Source organism: Ranitomeya variabilis, chromosome 5, assembly GCF_051348905.1.
Source record: "Ranitomeya variabilis isolate aRanVar5 chromosome 5, aRanVar5.hap1, whole genome shotgun sequence".
In the NCBI taxonomy this organism is placed as follows: Eukaryota; Metazoa; Chordata; class Amphibia; order Anura; family Dendrobatidae; genus Ranitomeya; species Ranitomeya variabilis.
In genome coordinates this window covers 444,398,989-444,417,080 of record NC_135236.1, presented here as the reverse complement: position 1 = coordinate 444,417,080, position 18,092 = coordinate 444,398,989, and the positions used below count along the sequence as shown (strand labels likewise).

Below are 18,092 nucleotides of genomic sequence, written 5' to 3'. Positions count from 1 at the left end.
GCGCTGCAAACTTTGTCCCTCTTTCCCATCTTCAAAATTTGGGAGGTATGGCAAATGAGATGCTGGGAGCATAATTGACCAGCGGTGACAACATCTTAGTTTCCGCCGGTCAGTGAGGCGGTGTTCCCAGCCAGGCTGAACTACAGTGCCCTCAGCATCCTGGGAAAATGTCAGTGATGAGGTCTCTGCAGTTTAGCTCACACATGGACACTGACATCTCTGCTACCTTTTTTTTCCAGTACTGGAAAAAAAAGGACGTGTGAAACCGACCTAATGGCTAGTCCAACTACTGTGCCACCCCTATGGCTGTCATTACACACTAGTAGCCATTATTTGGTTAGTAACATGATGGGATGCATATCCTATAATATTACATTCCGACATACTGGGGTTTCCTAGAAAGCTGTTTGTTGTGGTAGGAACCAGTGCCCCTGGCCACAACAAGCACAGATGTGACCTCCTCAGTATCACATGGCAGCATGCACGTGTAGGCCTGCCCCTCCAGCTGCCAGGAACGAGAGCACCGGTCCTCTGGGATAAAATAGTGCTATGCGTATTCTCTGCCCACATCAAACATGGCCGCCGCGGCGCCTGACGTCATCTCCCAGCGCCTGAAGGCCAGGTCTGCTGCTCTGACGGCTGCATGTGCGTGTGTGCCACACAGGGTCAGGCCCCGGTATGGGGGACGGGAAGGACGAGCACGGGTACCACCTGTTCCCGGAGAGGGATCCCCGGAATCCCAAGCAAGAGCCGTTCTTATCGCGGCTGTACGGGCTAAAGGTCAGATGTAAAGCGAGGCTGAAGATCGCGATGGACACGAGTAGGTGACGGCCCCGGCGCTGAGTACACCGCTGCTGCTGTATGCGGTGGGGATAGCCTTGCTAGTTCTGGGGGTCCCATCATTAAAGGGGAGGTTTTTTCTTCCTAGTTGAATCCGATTTGTGCAGTTCGGATTCTTTACCAATGTGGCAGTTTTCTCTCTGTGGTGCACTGGTTCTGGCTACAGAACGAGTTTTCTGAGATTCTATCAGGGAGTTCATTCTGAATGACAGGGAAGTTGGTAATTGTAGTTCGCCTTCTCTGACTTATGACCGCAGGCAGGGGCTGACTGGCCCAGGTGGCAAAGAGGCAAATGCCCCCCGGGCCGCTCCCCCAGCTGCTGTTCAGGGCCGGCTGCCTGGTGGTGGCTACAGCCACACAGCAAATTGTGCACAGCCATGTCTGCTGTACTGTGACGCGGCCGGCAGCAGACACAGCCGCATCACAGTCAGCGCACACGTCTGCGCTGGGGCCAGGAGCTATGCTTGGCTGTCACCTTGACGGCTGCGCAGCTACTGCTCCCTTCATGTTCTCTATACTTCCAGGTTAGGTGTTGAGCATGCGCGATGGCATCCTCACGCACGTGCCGACATGACCCGGATGCTAGAAGCAGAGAGGCACTGCAGGGGAGCGACTGGTGAGGTAAGTATGAAGAACTTTTTTGTTTTCTTTATAAAATAAATTTAATGGTGGGTAACTGCAAGTGATGAAGTGGGAGGTGTAAGGTGACTGCACATGATGGAACTTGGGGGTTAAAGGAGACTGCACATGATGGAGTGAGGGGGTAAGTGGGGCTGCACATGATGAAGGTTGAGTGGGGCTGCACATGATAGTTTAGTGGATAAAGGAGACTGCACATGATAAAGTGGGGAGAGTGGGGCTGTATGATGGAATGGGGCTGCACATGATGATGTGGGGGCAAGGGGGATTGTGCATGATGAAGGGGATTGGGGCTGCGCATGAAGTGGGGGGTAAGGGGGACTGCACATGATGAAGTGGGGGGTAAGGGGGACTGCACATGATGAAGTGGGGGTAAGGTGATCTGCACATGAAGTGGGGGTAATGGGGACTGCACATGATAAAGTGGAGTGTAAGATGGACTGCACATGATGAAGTGGGGGGTAAGGGTGACTGCACATGATGAAGTGGGGGGTAAGGGTGACTGCACATGATGAAGTGGGGGGTAAGGGTGACTGCACATGATGAAGTGGGGGGTAAGGGGACTGCACATGATGAAGTGGGAGAACGGGACTGCAGGACTGCACATGATGAAGTGTGCCTGATGTGGGACTGCTCATGATGAAATGGAAGAGGGATAGGGGGCTGCAAATGATGAAAGGGCACTGCAGATGAAGTGAGGGGGTGATAGGGGACTGCAATGAATGAAGTAAGGGGACTTCAAATTAAAGTGGGGGGACTGCAAAATGATAAATTCAGTGTGAGGGACAGGGGACAGCAATTTAATTGAAGGTGGGGGTGGGGAGAGCAAATGATCTAGGGGAAGAACAAATAATTAATTTTAAGGGTGGGGGAGTAAATGATGTATTGAATGTGGGGTAGAGCAGTTGATAATGAATAGAGGGTGAGAAAGAAAGACATGACAATGAATTGGGGCTGGAGGGGCATGTAGCTATAATGAATCGGAGTTAGGGTTAGAGTGGTAGGTACATAGTGGGGGCATTGAGGATGAAGTGACTGGTAATGAATTGGGGGAAAGAGTACAGGTGCGAATTAATTTATATATTAAATGGGGAAAGTGGCTATTTATAGTTAGTGGGTGCACAGTGGTGGATTATAATTTATATTTGGAATGGTCGGTTAATAATAATAATTATGATAATTTTATTTCTATAGTGCCAACACTTTACATTTTAGAGGGGACTTGTACAGACAATGGACATTAAGCATAACAATAAACACATAGATCAACAGATACCAAAAGGAATGAGGGCCCTGCTCGCAAGCTTAAAATCTATGAGGTTGCATAATAACCAATTATATATTGTTTGTGGGTGCACCTCTGTATTCAGATGTCTAGTGTACACCATGTTCCAAATTATTATGCAAATTGGATTTAAGTGTCATAAAGATTTAATTGTTTTGTTTTTCAAATAAACTCGTGGATGGTACTGTGTCTCAGGGCTCAATGGATCCCTAAAATCAATCTTAAACACATGTGATCATTAGTTTTCCAGGTGATTCTAATTAAAGGAAAACTACTTAAAAATGATGTTCCACATTATTAAGCAGACCACAGGTTTCAAGCAATATGGGAAATAAAAAGGATCTCTCTGCTGCTGAAAAGCATTAAATAGTGCAATGCCTTGGTCAAGGTATGAAAACATTAGATATTTCATGAAAACTTAAGAGTGATCATCATACTGTGAAGAGATTTGTGACTGAAACAGAGCACAGACAGAGTTCATGCAGATAAAGGCATAATGAGGAAGGTTTCTGCCAGACAAATTCCTTGGATAAAGAGAGCAGCTGCCAAAATAGCATTACAAAGCAGCAAACAGTTATTTGAAGCTGCTGGTGCCTCTGGAGTCCCTCGAACCTCAAGGTGTAGGATCCTTCAAAGGCTTGCTGTGGTGCATAAACCTACTATTCGGCCACCCCTAAACAGTGTTCACAAGCAGAAACGGTTGCAGTGGGCCCAGACACACATGAAGACTGATTTCCAAACAGTCTTGTTTACTGATGAGTGTCGAGCAACCCTGGGTGGTCCAGATGGATGGAGTAGTGGATGGTTGGTGGATGGCCACCATGTCCCAACAATGCTGCAACGTCAGCAAGGAGATGGAGAAGTCATGTTTTGGGCCAGAATCATGGGGAAAAAGCTTGTAGGGCCCTTTAAGGTTCCTGAAGGTGTGAAAATGACCTCGGCAAAGTATATAGAGTTTCTGACTGACAACTTTCTTCTATGGTATAAAAATCAGAATTGTGCCTTCAGGAGCAAAATCATCTTCATGCATGACAATGCCCCATCTCATGCTGCAAAGAATATCTCTGAGTCATTGGCTGCTATGGGCATAAAAGGAGATAAACTCATGGTATTGCCACCATCTTCCCCTGACCTCAACCCTATACAGAACCTTTGGAGTATCATCAAGCAAAAGATCTATGAGGGTGGGAGGCAGTTCACATCAAAACAGCAGCTCTGGGAGGCTATCTGACTTCATGCAAAGAAATACAAGCAGAAACTCTCCAAATACTCACAAGTTCAATGGAGGCGAGAATTGTGAAGGTGATAACAAAGAAGGGTTCCTATGGTAACATGTGACTTGGCCTGTTAGGATGTTTTGGCATTAAATAGCTTTTTTGTTCAGTGAATGTGACCTCCTAATGCTGCAAATTCCACAAATGAGCATTTTCAGTTCTTTAAAACAGATCAAATGTTTAGAAATTCTACTGTGCCTAATAATTTGGAACAGTGCATTTTGAGTTTTTATTCATTTTGAAGATTATACTGTTATCATTGGGAGGTTTCTTCAATAAAATTCAATGTATAATCTAACGGGTGATGACTTTTATTAGACTGTCATTTGCACCGATCATTTAGGAAAATCCGAGAAAAATATAATTTGCATAATAATTTGGAACATGGTGTAGAAGAAAGGGGAAAAAGTGAGGAATGTGGTCTGGAGGCCGTGCTCTAGGTAACTGTGTTATTTTATGCAGAGATGAGTCCTGGCTGGAAAAAGTGATAGCAGTCTGTGCTGGATGAAAATGAAAAGCAAAGATGAAGGACTTTAGCTAGAGACGTCACTAGTGAGTCAGTGTATTACCTGTACACTGACACTATACACTGTATACTATATACAAAGCTCCTGTGTATAATGTCACTGGCAGTGGTGATCACTGTATTACCTGTACACTGACACCTTATACAGATCTCCTGTGTATAATGTCACCAGTGATCACTGTAGTATCTTTACACTGACCGTAAATACAGAGTTCCTGTATACAATGGCACTTAGTATTGTGCTTTATTAAAATTAATGATCAGTATTGTAGTATACAAGAAGTAAAAGGTGTACACTCCCTGACAGAAGTAATGTCGCTTATCCATGTTATGTAAATAAAAGCTTATAACCTTATGTTAAATTCATCCATTGGTTGTATAAATTATTATTTTGAAAGCTGAAACCTTCCAAAATGTGGTTTAGGTTAAGAAAAAAAATTGACATCAATGCAGAAATATTGATTAGTTAATGGACACAGAATGGTCAGATTTTAGCAAGACAAAAGTTTTGTCGCCTGGTCATATAATGCACCCAATCCTAGTTTACATCCTCACCTGTGCTCAGTAAATGATCGGTTATTTAGTGCGTGTGTATAAAAAGAAACCCCGCTCCCCAGACCTTCACTTGAACTGCAACTTCAGCTCTGACAGCATGCCAAAAATCCACCCTGCGACCAAAGCCTGAATTATCAAGAGGCTGAAGACCAGATCCACTGCAGAGGTGGCGGGCACCTTTACTGTGTCTCAGCATCAAGTACAAAGAATTAAAAAAAAGATTTGAAGAGACTGGAGATGTGTTTGACTAGCCCAGGTCTGGCTGACCCCACAAGACAACTCCTCAGGAGGAACGTTTGTTGGTTAGAAAATCCAAAGCAAGCTCCTCTTCCACAGCAGCAGAGCTCCAACAGGTCTGGTCACCTCAAGTCCCTGTGTCAACTAGAACAGTTTCTAGGATTCTGTCTCAAAATGGCCTCCATGGTCGAATCAGTGCCCAGAAGCCAGCACTAAACAAAAGGCAAATAAAAAACTGTGTGGCATCTGCAAACTCCCACAGCCTGCTAAATAGATGGACCTGGAAAAGTGGCAGAAGGTGGCTTTCTCTTCAGTAGAATTACACCACAGCTGCCACAAACACTGCAGGAGACCTACTGGAGCCCGTATGGATCCAAAATACACCCAGAAGACAGTTAAATTTGGTGGTGAAAAGATCATGGTCTGGGGTTACATTCAGTATGGGGGTGTGCAAAACATTTGCAAGGTGGAAGGCAATATCAATAGCCTAAAATATCAAGAAGTATTAGCTACCTCTTATATTCCAAATCATAAAAGAGGTCATTCTGCAGCAGGATGGTGCTCCATCTCATACATCCATCTCTACAACAAAGTTCCTCCAGGCAAAAAAGATCAAGGTGCTCAAGGACTGGCCAGCCCAGTCACCAGACATGAACATCATTGAGCATGTTTGGGGTAGGATGAAAGAGGAAGCTTGGAAGACAAAACCAAAGAATCTAGAGGAGCACCACAACTTCATTCACCAATATTATGCAACATATATTTGTATTTTAAGTTAATTATTTGTCTGTGGGCAACAAAAATTTTGTCTTGCCAAAATCTGACCATTCTGTGTCCATTAACTGATCAATATTTCTGCTTTAATAACAATTTATTTTCTTAACCTAAACCACATTTTGGAGGGTTTCAGCTTTCAAAAGAATAACTTATACAACTAATGGATGAATTTAACGTCAGGTTATAAGCTTTTATTTACATAACATGAATAAGCGACATAACTTGTGTCAGGGAGTGTATGGTGGCATCATTGGTCTTTGTATAGAGTGTAGTTTCATGTAGAGGTAATGTGTCATGATCTCCATGGCCAGAGAACTAGCATAAGCCTCTATAAAAAACAAGCTCTTGGAAGATGTAACTATACTGACCATGAACTAAACCTACCGCATCATCTAGAAGTAGCCAGGTAGCATGTCCTACTTTTTATCCCTATATGCCCAGCGCCGGCCGGAGAACTAAATAATGCTAGCAGAGGGAAATATAAGACCTGACTCACCTCTAGAGAAATGCCCAAAAAAGGAGACAGAAGCCCCCCACATATATTGGCGGTGATATGAGATGAAACAACAAACGCAGCAGGAAAATAGTTTTAGCAAATTTGAGGTCCGCTTTCTAGATAGCAGAAGACAGAAAGCATACTTTCATGGTCAGTAGAAAACCCTAACAAAACACATCCAGAAATTACTTTAGGACTCTGGCATTAACTCATAATACCAGAGTGGCAATTCCTGATCAACAAGAGCTTTCCAGACACAGTAACGAAACTGCAGCTGTGAACTGGAACCAAAATACAAAAACAAAACAAGGACGAATGCCCAACTTATCTAGTAGATGTCTGGGAGCAGGAACAAGCACAGAGAGGCTTCTGATAACATTGTTGACCGGCAAGCATCTAACAGAGAAGCCAGGTTATATAGCGACACCCAGATCTAATCAGAACAGGTGAACAGGGAAGATGATGTCACAAGTTCAATTCCACCAGTAGCCACCGGGGGAGCCCAGAATCCAAATTCACAACAGTACCCCCCCCTCAAGGAGGGGGCACCGAACCCTCACCAGAACCACCAGGGCGATCAGGATGGGCCCTATGAAAGGCACGAACCAGATCAGAGGCATGAACATCAGATGCAGTGACCCAAGAATTATCCTCCTGGCCATATCCCTTCCACTTGACCAGATACTGGAGTCTCCGTCTGGAAACACGGGAGTCTAGGATTTTTTCCACAACGTACTCCAACTCACCCTCAACCAACACCGGAGCAGGAGGCTCAACGGAAGGCACAACCGGTGCCTCATACCTGCGCAATAACGACCGATGAAAAACGTTATGAATAGAAAAGGATGCAGGGAGGTCCAAACGGAAGGAAACAGGGTTAAGAATCTCCAATATTTTATACGGACCGATGAACCGAGGCTTAAACTTAGGAGATGAGACCCTCATAGGGACAAAACGAGAAGACAACCACACCAAATCTCCAACACAAAGCCGAGGACCAACACGACGGTGACGGTTGGCAAAAAGCTGAGTCTTCTCCTGGGACAACTTTAAATTGTCCATCACCTGCCCCCAGATATGATGCAATCTCTCCACCACCGCATCCACTCCAGGACAATCCGAGGATTCCATCTGACCGGAGGAAAATCGAGGATGGAACCCCGAATTACAGAAAAACGGGGAAACCAAGGTGGCAGAGCTGGCCCGATTATTGAGGGCGAACTCCGCCAATGGCAAAAAAGCAACCCAATCATCCTGGTCAGCAGACACAAAACACCTCAGATATGTCTCCAGGGTCTGATTAGTCCGCTCGGTCTGGCCATTAGTCTGAGGGTGAAAAGCAGACGAAAAAGACAAATCTATGCCCATCCTAGCACAAAATGCCCGCCAAAATCTAGACACAAATTGGGTTCCTCTGTCAGAAACGATATTCTCAGGAATACCATGCAAACGAACAACATTTTGAAAAAACAGGGGCACCAACTCGGAAGAAGAAGGCAATTTGGGCAGGGGAACCAAATGAACCATCTTAGAAAAACGGTCACACACCACCCAGATGACAGACATCTTCTGAGAAACAGGCAGATCTGAAATAAAATCCATCGAGATGTGTGTCCAAGGCCTCTTAGGAATAGGCAAGGGCAACAATAATCCACTAGCCCGAGAACAACAAGGCTTGGCCCGAGCACAAACGTCACAAGACTGCACAAAGCCTCGCACATCTCGTGACAGGGAAGGCCACCAGAAGGATCTTGCCACCAAATCCCTGGTACCAAAAATTCCAGGATGACCTGCCAACGCAGAAGAATGCACCTCAGAGATGACTTTACTGGTCCAATCATCAGGAACAAACAGCCTATCAGGCGGACAACGATCCGGTCTATCCGCCTGAAACTCCTGCAAGGCCCGCCGCAGGTCTGGAGAAACGGCTGACAAGATAACTCCCTCCTTAAGAATACCTGTGGGGTCAGAGTTGCCAGGTGAATCAGGCTCAAAACTCCTAGAAAGGGCATCCGCCTTAACATTCTTAGAACCTGGTAGGTACGATACCACAAAATTAAACCGAGAAAAAAATAATGACCAGCGCGCCTGTCTAGGATTCAGGCGCCTGGCGGTCTCAAGATAAATCAAATTTTTGTGGTCAGTCAATACCACCACCTGATGTCTGGCCCCCTCGAGCCAATGGCGCCACTCCTCAAACGCCCACTTCATGGCCAAAAGCTCCCGATTCCCAACATCATAATTCCGCTCAGCGGGCGAAAATTTACGGGAAAAGAAGGCACAAGGCCTCATCACGGCGCAGTCAGAACTTTTCTGCGACAACACTGCCCCAGCTCCGATCTCAGAAGCGTCGACCTCAACCTGAAAAGGAAGAGTCACATCAGGCTGACGCAACACAGGGGCAGAAGAAAAACAGCGCTTAAGCTCCTGAAAGGCCTCCACAGCATCAGGGGACCAATTAGCAACATCAGCACCCTGTCTAGTCAAATCGGTCAATGGCTTAACGACATCCGAAAAACCAGAAATAAATCGACGATAAAAGTTGGCAAAGCCCAAAAATTTCTGAAGACTTTTAAGAGAAGAGGGCTGCGTCCAATCACAAATAGCTTGAACCTTGACAGGATCCATCTCAATGGAAGAGGGAGAAAAAATATATCCCAAAAAGGAAATTCTCTGAACCCCAAAAACGCACTTAGAACCCTTGACACACAGAGAATTAGACCGCAAAACCTGAAAAACCCTCTTAACTTGCCGGACATGAGAGTCCCAGTCATCCGAAAAAATCAGAATATCATCCAGATACACTATCATAAATTTATCCAAAAAATCGCGGAAAATATCATGCATAAAGGACTGGAAGACTGAAGGGGCATTAGAAAGACCAAAAGGCATCACCAAATACTCAAAGTGGCCCTCGGGCGTATTAAATGCGGTTTTCCACTCATCCCCCTGCCTGATCCGCACCAAATTATACGCCCCACGGAGATCAATCTTAGAGAACCACTTGGCCCCCTTTATGCGAGCAAACAAATCAGTCAGCAACGGCAATGGGTATTGATATTTAACCGTAATTTTATTCAAAAGCCGATAATCAATACATGGTCTCAAAGAGCCGTCTTTCTTTGACACAAAGAAAAAACCGGCTCCTAAGGGAGATGACGATGGACGAATATGTCCCTTTTCCAAGGACTCCTTTATATATTCTCGCATAGCAGTATGTTCAGGCACAGACAGATTAAATAAACGACCCTTTGGGTATTTACTACCCGGAATTAAATCTATAGCACAATCGCACTCACGGTGCGGAGGTAGTGAACCCAGCTTGGGTTCTTCAAAGACGTCACGATAATCAGACAGGAACTCAGGGATTTCAGAGGGAATAGATGATGAAATGGACACCAAAGGTACGTCCCCATGAGTCCCCTTACATCCCCAGCTCAACACAGACATAGCTCTCCAGTCAAGGACTGGGTTGTGAGACTGCAGCCATGGCAATCCCAGCACCAAATCATCATGTAGATTATACAGCACCAGAAAACGAATAGTCTCCTGGTGATCCGGATTAATACACATAGTCACTTGTGTCCAGTATTGTGGTTTATTATTAGCCAATGGGGTGGAGTCAATCCCCTTCAGAGGAATAAGAGTTTCCAAAGGCTCTAAATCATACCCACAACGATTGGCAAAGGACCAATCCATAAGACTCAAAGCGGCGCCAGAGTCGATATAGGCGTCAGTAGTAATAGATGACAAAGAGCAAATCAGGGTCACAGACAAAATAAATTTAGACTGTAAAGTGCCAATGGAAACGGATTTATCAAGCTTTTTAGTACGCTTAGAGCATGCTGATATAACATGAGTAGAATCCCCACAATAGAAACACAACCCATTTTTCCGTCTAAAATTCTGCCGCTCGCTTCTGGACAGAATTCTATCACACTGCATGCTTTCTGGCGTCTTCTCAGTGGACACCGCCAGATGGTGCACTGGTTTGCGCTCCCGCAGACGCCTATCGATCTGAATGGCCATTGTCATGGACTCATTCAGACCCGCAGGCACAGGGAACCCCACCATAACATCCTTAATGGCATCAGAGAGACCCTCTCTGAAAGTAGCCGCCAAGGCACACTCATTCCACTGAGTAAGCACAGACCATTTACGGAATCTTTGGCAGTAAATTTCAGCTTCATCTTGCCCCTGCGATAGGGACATCAAAGTTTTTTCTGCCTGAAGTTCCAAATGAGGTTCCTCATACAGCAAGCCCAAGGCCAAAAAAAACGCATCCACATTGCGCAACGCAGGATCCCCTGGTGCCAATGCAAAAGCCCAGTCTTGAGGGTCGCCCCGGAGCAAGGAAATCACAATCCCAACCTGCTGTGCAGGGTCTCCAGCAGAACGAGATTTCAGGGACAAAAATAGCTTACAATTATTTCTAAAATTCTGAAAGCTAGATCTGTTCCCTGAGAAGAATTCCGGCAAAGGAATTCTCGGCTCAGATACCGGAGCATGAATAATAAAATCTTGCAAATTTTGTACTTTCGTGGTGAGATTATTCAAACCTGCAGTTACACTCTGAAGATCCATTATTAACAGGTGAACACAAAGCCATTCAAAGATTATAAGGAGAGAGAAAAAAAAGAAAGACTGCAGCATAGACAGACTGGCAAGTGATCCAATCAAGAGCACAGAGAAAAAAAAAAAAAAAAAAAAACTCTCAGCAGACTTCTTATTTCTCTCCTTTCTCAGCCAAGGATTTTAACCCTTTAGTGGGCCGGTCAAACTGTCATGATCTCCATGGCCAGAGAACTAGCATAAGCCTCTATAAAAAACAAGCTCTTGGAAGATGTAACTATACTGACCATGAACTAAACCTACCGCATCATCTAGAAGTAGCCAGGTAGCATGTCCTACTTTTTATCCCTATATGCCCAGCGCCGGCCGGAGAACTAAATAATGCTAGCAGAGGGAAATATAAGACCTGACTCACCTCTAGAGAAATGCCCAAAAAAGGAGACAGAAGCCCCCCACATATATTGGCGGTGATATGAGATGAAACAACAAACGCAGCAGGAAAATAGTTTTAGCAAATTTGAGGTCCGCTTTCTAGATAGCAGAAGACAGAAAGCATACTTTCATGGTCAGTAGAAAACCCTAACAAAACACATCCAGAAATTACTTTAGGACTCTGGCATTAACTCATAATACCAGAGTGGCAATTCCTGATCAACAAGAGCTTTCCAGACACAGTAACGAAACTGCAGCTGTGAACTGGAACCAAAATACAAAAACAAAACAAGGACGAATGCCCAACTTATCTAGTAGATGTCTGGGAGCAGGAACAAGCACAGAGAGGCTTCTGATAACATTGTTGACCGGCAAGCATCTAACAGAGAAGCCAGGTTATATAGCGACACCCAGATCTAATCAGAACAGGTGAACAGGGAAGATGATGTCACAAGTTCAATTCCACCAGTAGCCACCGGGGGAGCCCAGAATCCAAATTCACAACAGTAATGGTGATATTATAATATTATGCAGAGGTGTCAAACTGCATTTCTCGAGGGCTGCCAACAGGTCATGTTCTCAGGATTTCCTTGAATTGCACAGGTGATAATTTAATCACCTGCACAGAATGATTCCAGCACCTTGTGGAATGCTAAGGAAATCCTGAAAACATGACCTGTTGGCGGCCCTCGAGGAATGCAGTTTGACACCTCTGATATTATGTATTCTCTGTGTAGTGGTGTTAGTACTAGGCACTGTGTAGCTGTATTGTTGTGTGTATGTTTGTAAGTAAGCTCCATTATGGCACCATATCTAAGCAGTAAGCTTGGTTCTGGTACTCTATCAATGTAGTAATCTAGATTATGGTACTGTATGTATGTCGTAATCTCAGTTCTGCTCCAGTTTCTATGTAGCAGACTTGGTTCCATGTAGTGGACGTATTAAGCTCGGTTCTGCTCCTTTATCTCTGTAGTAAGCTCGGTTCTGCTCCCATATCTCTGCAGTAAGCTCGGTTCTGCTCCCATATCTCTGTAGTAAGCTCGGTTCTGCTCCCTTATCTCTCTAGTAAGCTCGGTTCTGCTCCCTTATCTCTGTAGTATGCTAGGTTCTGCTCCCATATCTCTGTAGTAAGTTTGGTTCTGCTCCCATATCTCTGTAGTAAGCTCGATTCTGTTCCCATATCTCTGCAGTAAGCTCGGTTCTGCTCCCATTTCTCTGCACTAAGCTCGGTTCTGCTCCCATATCTCTGCAGTAAGCTTGGTTCTGCTCCCATATCTTTGCAGTAAGCTCGGTTCTGCTCCCTTATCTCTGTACTAAGCTCGTTTCTGCTGCCATATCTCTGTAGTAAGCCCTGTTCTGCTCCCATATCTCTGCAGTAAGCTCGGTTCTGCTCCCATATCCTTGCAGTAAGCTCGGTTCTGCTCCCATATCTCTGTAGTAAGCTCGGTTCTGCTCCCATATCTTTTGCAGTAAGCTCGGTTCGGCTCCCATATCTCTGAATCTAGTAAGTTCGGTTCTGCTCCCATATCTCTATAGTAAGCTCTGTTCTGCTCCCATATCTCTGTAGTAAGCTCTGTTCTGCTCACATATCTCTGTAGTAAGCTCCGTTCTGTTCCCATATCTCTGGAGTAAGCTCGATTCTGCTCCTATATCTATGCAGCAAGCTCCGTTCAGTTCCCATATCTGTGTACCAGCCTGTTTTTAAAGCCTGTTATCACTGCTACTTTAATGCAGTGGCCAGATGTAAGCAGGGAAAAGGAGGGCCACCGCAACTCGAGGGCCACTGCCTTGTGATTGCCCCCCAGGCTGAAAATTGCCAGCCAGCCCCTGACCGCAGGACACACCAACATCAACTGTACAGGGAAGCAAAGAGCTTGTGAAAGGTGCAGTCCTTTTAATGAAACCCAAGAGCAAAAATAATTTTTAACCTCAAATGCATGTATTTAAGATAAATAAAAAGCCAAATGTGGACATCCCCTTTAATGAACATGATGACATGTATAAGATGCGGACATGCGATCGCTGCTGCCCTCAGAGACTAGAGCCGTCTGTGAGGAGGTGACGCCTTCCTTCATCTTCCTGATTGTGGGGGTCACCGCACACACGCCCTCCGCCTGCAGCATTGTGCTTTTATACGATGACTTAGTGACCAGACATGGAAAAGTGTGCAGTCATTCTGTGTGACTGCAGACCTGTGACTCCTCGCAGTGCCGGGGTCCGCTCAGGGAATGGCGGTCACGTATCTGGTATGTCCACTCCCCATGGCTTTGGTCTCCATTGTGTCTTTTTCTGCGTACTCTCCCAGTGACTGGCAGCACGCTTCCCACCCTCCGCAGGAATAAGTCCTTACACTTTAGCGCCTCGCATCCCCCTTACTGACCGCTCCCTGGTAGTTGCAGCCATGTTGGCGATTACTAATGTCACACACAGCAGAGGATTGCATTATCCATAGTGTTTAGTCGTTCATGTGCTAAGCCTTGTGTTCCTCCTTAGGTCCTCATGTCAAGTTACTTTTAGCCGCCATGAATCAGGCTGGTTGGTAAGTTTCTTATCTTTGTAAAACTGTTTTATACATTAGAAGCATTTCAGACCAGAAAATAATAAGTTGGAAGCTTGTAGCCATGACCTATCAACCCCGGCATCCGTTGTACGGATTTATTATCTGCCGTACTCCTCATTAATAGGGTTATCAGAATATAAAGGGGGTTTCTGGTTTTGGGAAACCCCTGTTCCTGACTGCTGTCAGTTTAAACAAATACACTGTGCATTACTCACCCTCCCTGGGTCCAGCACTGAGTCTGCACCATTAGTTCCAGGGTCCGGTCTGCAGCCAATAACTGAGCTCAGTGGGTCTATGTGACTCGGGCAGAGACGCTCTGTCACTGGCTGCAGCGGTGTCGGTGTGTCAGCTCTGCCAACAATGGCACTGGACCCAGTGAGAGGGAGTAAAGCTCCATATAAAAGAAAAAAAACATTCTGCCCAAACTGGAAAACCCTGTAATTCTGACTATTGATTACGGTATATACTTTTATGCACTTTGTGATTCATGTTTAGATGTTTTAGTATAACAAGATATGACGAGAAATCTGATTTTCCATGTATTTCTTTTTTTCAGCACAGCATACAGGGATAGACATTTTGCGTGTGAAGAATGCGATGAAAAAGTAGGAGGAGGGTTTGATTCTTCTACCTCTGAGGTAATTCAGCCAAGGTATTTGTTGCAAAAATGGCTTAAAGTGTCTCTCTGAGGAAAATAATTAAATACACATTTAAATATTAAACATTTAAACGTTTTTCTGAATACCATTATTTCGAAAAGAGATGCTTTCTCTTTTAATGTTTTTATAGATACCATTTTGGTGCAGATACGATCTTTTGATCGCCCGTTATTTCATTTTAATGCAATGTCGCGGCGACCAAAAAATTTAATTCTGGCTTTTTTACTTTTTTTCTCGCTACGCCGTTTACCGATCAGGTTAATTCTTTTTATTATTGGTCAGGCGATTCTGAACGCGGCGATACCAAACGTGTAGGTTTGATATATATATATATTTTTTTATTATTGTATTATTTTGAATGGGGCAAAAGGGGGTGATTTAAACTTTTATATATTTTTTTTTTTTTTATATTTAAATTTTTTTTTTTTTTTTTTTAAACTTTTGGTATGCTTTAAAGGGAACCTGTCACCCCAAAAATCGAAGATGAGCCAAGCCCACCGGCATCAGGGGCTTATCTACAGCATTCTGGAATGCTGTAGATAAGCCCCCATGTATCCTGAAAGATGAGAAAAAGAGGTTATATTATACTCACCCAGGGGCGGTCCGGTCTGATGGGCGTCGCAGTCCGGGGCCTCCTATCTTCTTACGATGACGTCCTCTTCTTGTTTTCACTCCGCAGCTCCGGCGCAGGCGTACTTTTTCTGCAGTGCGCAGGTGCTGGGAAAGGTCAGAGAGGCCCAGCGCCTGCACACTGCAGTACTTTGCTCTGCCCTCAACAGGGCAAAGTACGCCTGCGCTGGAGCTGCGGCCTGAAGATGAGAAGAGGACGTCATCATAAGAAGATGGGAGGCCCCGGACCGTGACGCCCATCAGACCGGACCGCCCCTGGGTGAGTATAATCTAACCTCTTTTTCTCATCTTTCAGGATACATGGGGGGCTTATCTACAGCATTACAGAATGCTGTAGATAAGCCACTGATGCCAGTGGCCGCAGCTTATCTTCGATTTTTGGGATGACAGGTTCCCTTTAATAGTCTCCATAGAAGACTAGAAGCTGGCACAACTTGATCGGCTCAGCTACATAGAGGCGATGTTCAGATCGCCTCTATGTAGCTGAGTTGCTATGAGCGCCGACCACTGGGAGGCGCTCAACAGCAATCCTGCACTGATAACCATGTCCCTGGAAAGATGTGGGCTCACCACCGGAGCCCACATCAAAGCTGGGAATACTGACATCGGCATCCTAATATATCCATTGTCAGAAAGGGGTTAAGATCCTGATAGAGGGCAGTAGATAAAGCAGATCTTTCTTGCTAAATAAAGGTATTTAGAAAATTGCTTAACATTTAATGTACCGTATGTTATTTATTTTTAGTACATTTCTCAGAGAACCCCTTTTAATCTCTTCAGGACATTTGATGTAAGTTTACGCCATGGTCAGGAAGGGGTTCCCACAAAATGGCTTAAATTTACCTGATGGCAATCATGCGGGAGCAGTGCCTGCACGATCGCCGCCTGGAGCTCGGATTAAGTGAAAGCCGAGTATCAGCTGTCGCTGCCAGCAGCGCTGCCCACATCGTCTCGGGCCATTTTACCCCCTGAATGCCGCGATCAATCGCGATTGTAATATTTAGAAAGCAGGGAGAGGGAGGAGGCTCTTTTTCTCTTCAGATCAGCGTCATCGCAAGGGCCCAATCGTTGCCATGGCATCCTGACGACATCCGGTCACCCAGCTACGAAAAGCCTGTTGCACCATGCTCAGAGCATGGTCTAAGAGGCTTCCTTTAGTGCAATACTGGTGCATTGCAATGCATTATACCAGCAATCAGACTAATAACAGTTAAAGTCCCATAGAGGGAGTAAGTAAAAAAAAAAAAATTGTAAAAATATTTATTTTGTGTTTTTTTTTTTTTTTTTTTTTTTTTTTTTAATTAAATAAACAAAAAAAATAAAATATACCAATAAATACACATTATTATGTAAAAATAAACAAAAAGAATGCACTTATTTTGTATTGCTGGAACAACCTGACCTATAAAAATGCCACTATTTAACCCCTTCAGTAAACTCTTTTTTTTTTTTTTTTTTTTTTTTTTTTTAAATTGTAAAAAAAAGTGGCAAAAAACTATGCTTTTCATCATATCTCTGAAGAAACGTGGACTAAGACACGATCAAAAAGTCAATGTAAACAAAAATGGTATAGCTGAACACATCATCTTGTCCCTCAAAATATACGCTGTGATACAGCTCTGTCAGCATAGAAATAAGAACGTTTTAGCATGCAGAACACAGCAATGCAAAAGCTATTTTTTATTGTGTAAAAGCGCCAAAACTGGGAAAAAATAAAAATGGTGTATCGCTGTAAATGTACTGACTTGAAGAATAAAGCTGCCTTATGCTGTTCACAGTATGGTAAAAGTGATAAGAAAAACACTCAAAAAAACAACTCCTGAATTGCTGTTTTTTGTTTATTCAGCACCCCAAAAGTTGGAATAGAAAGCAATCAAAAAATGCAGTGTGCCTGAAAATGGTGCCAATAAAAATGTCAGCTCGTCCTGCAAAAAACAAGACCTCACATGACTCTGTGGGCCAAAACATGGAAAAATTATAGCTCTCAAAATGGTGCGATGCGAGAACAATTTTTTTGCAATAAAAGGCATCTTTTAGTGTGTGACATCTGCCGACCCGAAGAATTATTATATTGTATGTTATCTGTGCACTGACTGACACTGCCTCTGCATTGGGGCCGGCTGGCCGGGGTCACGGCTGCAGCCATCGCTCTGTGTACTCAATCTAAGTGCGGCGCCAGGCACCATAATAACTCCATTATCCTGCGGACTAACCCCATAGCTGTTTTTCTGGTGACCGGTTCCCTTTAGCTAACACTAGCCTGTCTGGGGCCCAATGTCCATATGGACGTCACTTACATTGAAAGTCTGTTCATGTGAGCGTTCCCTTGGGTTTGTGCTATTTGAAGAGTTGGGTTGACTTTATATGAAGATGTGCTTGGGAGGAGGTCATACGGTGTGTGACAAGATGGCTGTAGAAGGATTATGTTATAAAGAAAAGGTACATTGCCTGTTTATTCTCCTATTGGGGCACATTTATATTTGGATTGGTACCATACTGTGTGGAAGAATAATATGACTTTTCAGGCGTATCCTTAATTCATTGTAGAAATATTTAGGTGGAAAAAAAAAATTAACATTTTCCTGGAGACTTCTGCTCATTGTCAAAGGA

General features: G+C 44.4%; 1 protein-coding gene across 3 annotated transcripts in view; it reads left to right on the top strand.

Annotated features, from left to right (window-relative positions):
- Nucleotides 1–566: 566 nt before the first annotated feature.
- LOC143776222 (mitochondrial inner membrane protease ATP23 homolog) overlaps nucleotides 567–18,092 on the top strand; it is a 31,146-nt gene continuing 13,620 nt past the window's right edge. Inside the window, exons 1-3 of one of the 3 annotated variants that reach the window (XM_077265381.1) lie at nucleotides 567–820; nucleotides 14,127–14,172; nucleotides 14,750–14,831. In XM_077265381.1, the coding sequence (XP_077121496.1) occupies nucleotides 679–820; nucleotides 14,127–14,172; nucleotides 14,750–14,831 (270 nt within the window). In that variant the 5' untranslated portion in view covers nucleotides 567–678. Of the gene's footprint in view, nucleotides 1,098–13,470; nucleotides 14,173–14,749; nucleotides 14,832–18,092 lie in introns of all 3 variants that reach the window. The other 2 variants (XM_077265380.1, XM_077265382.1) reach the window with 2 other exon arrangements.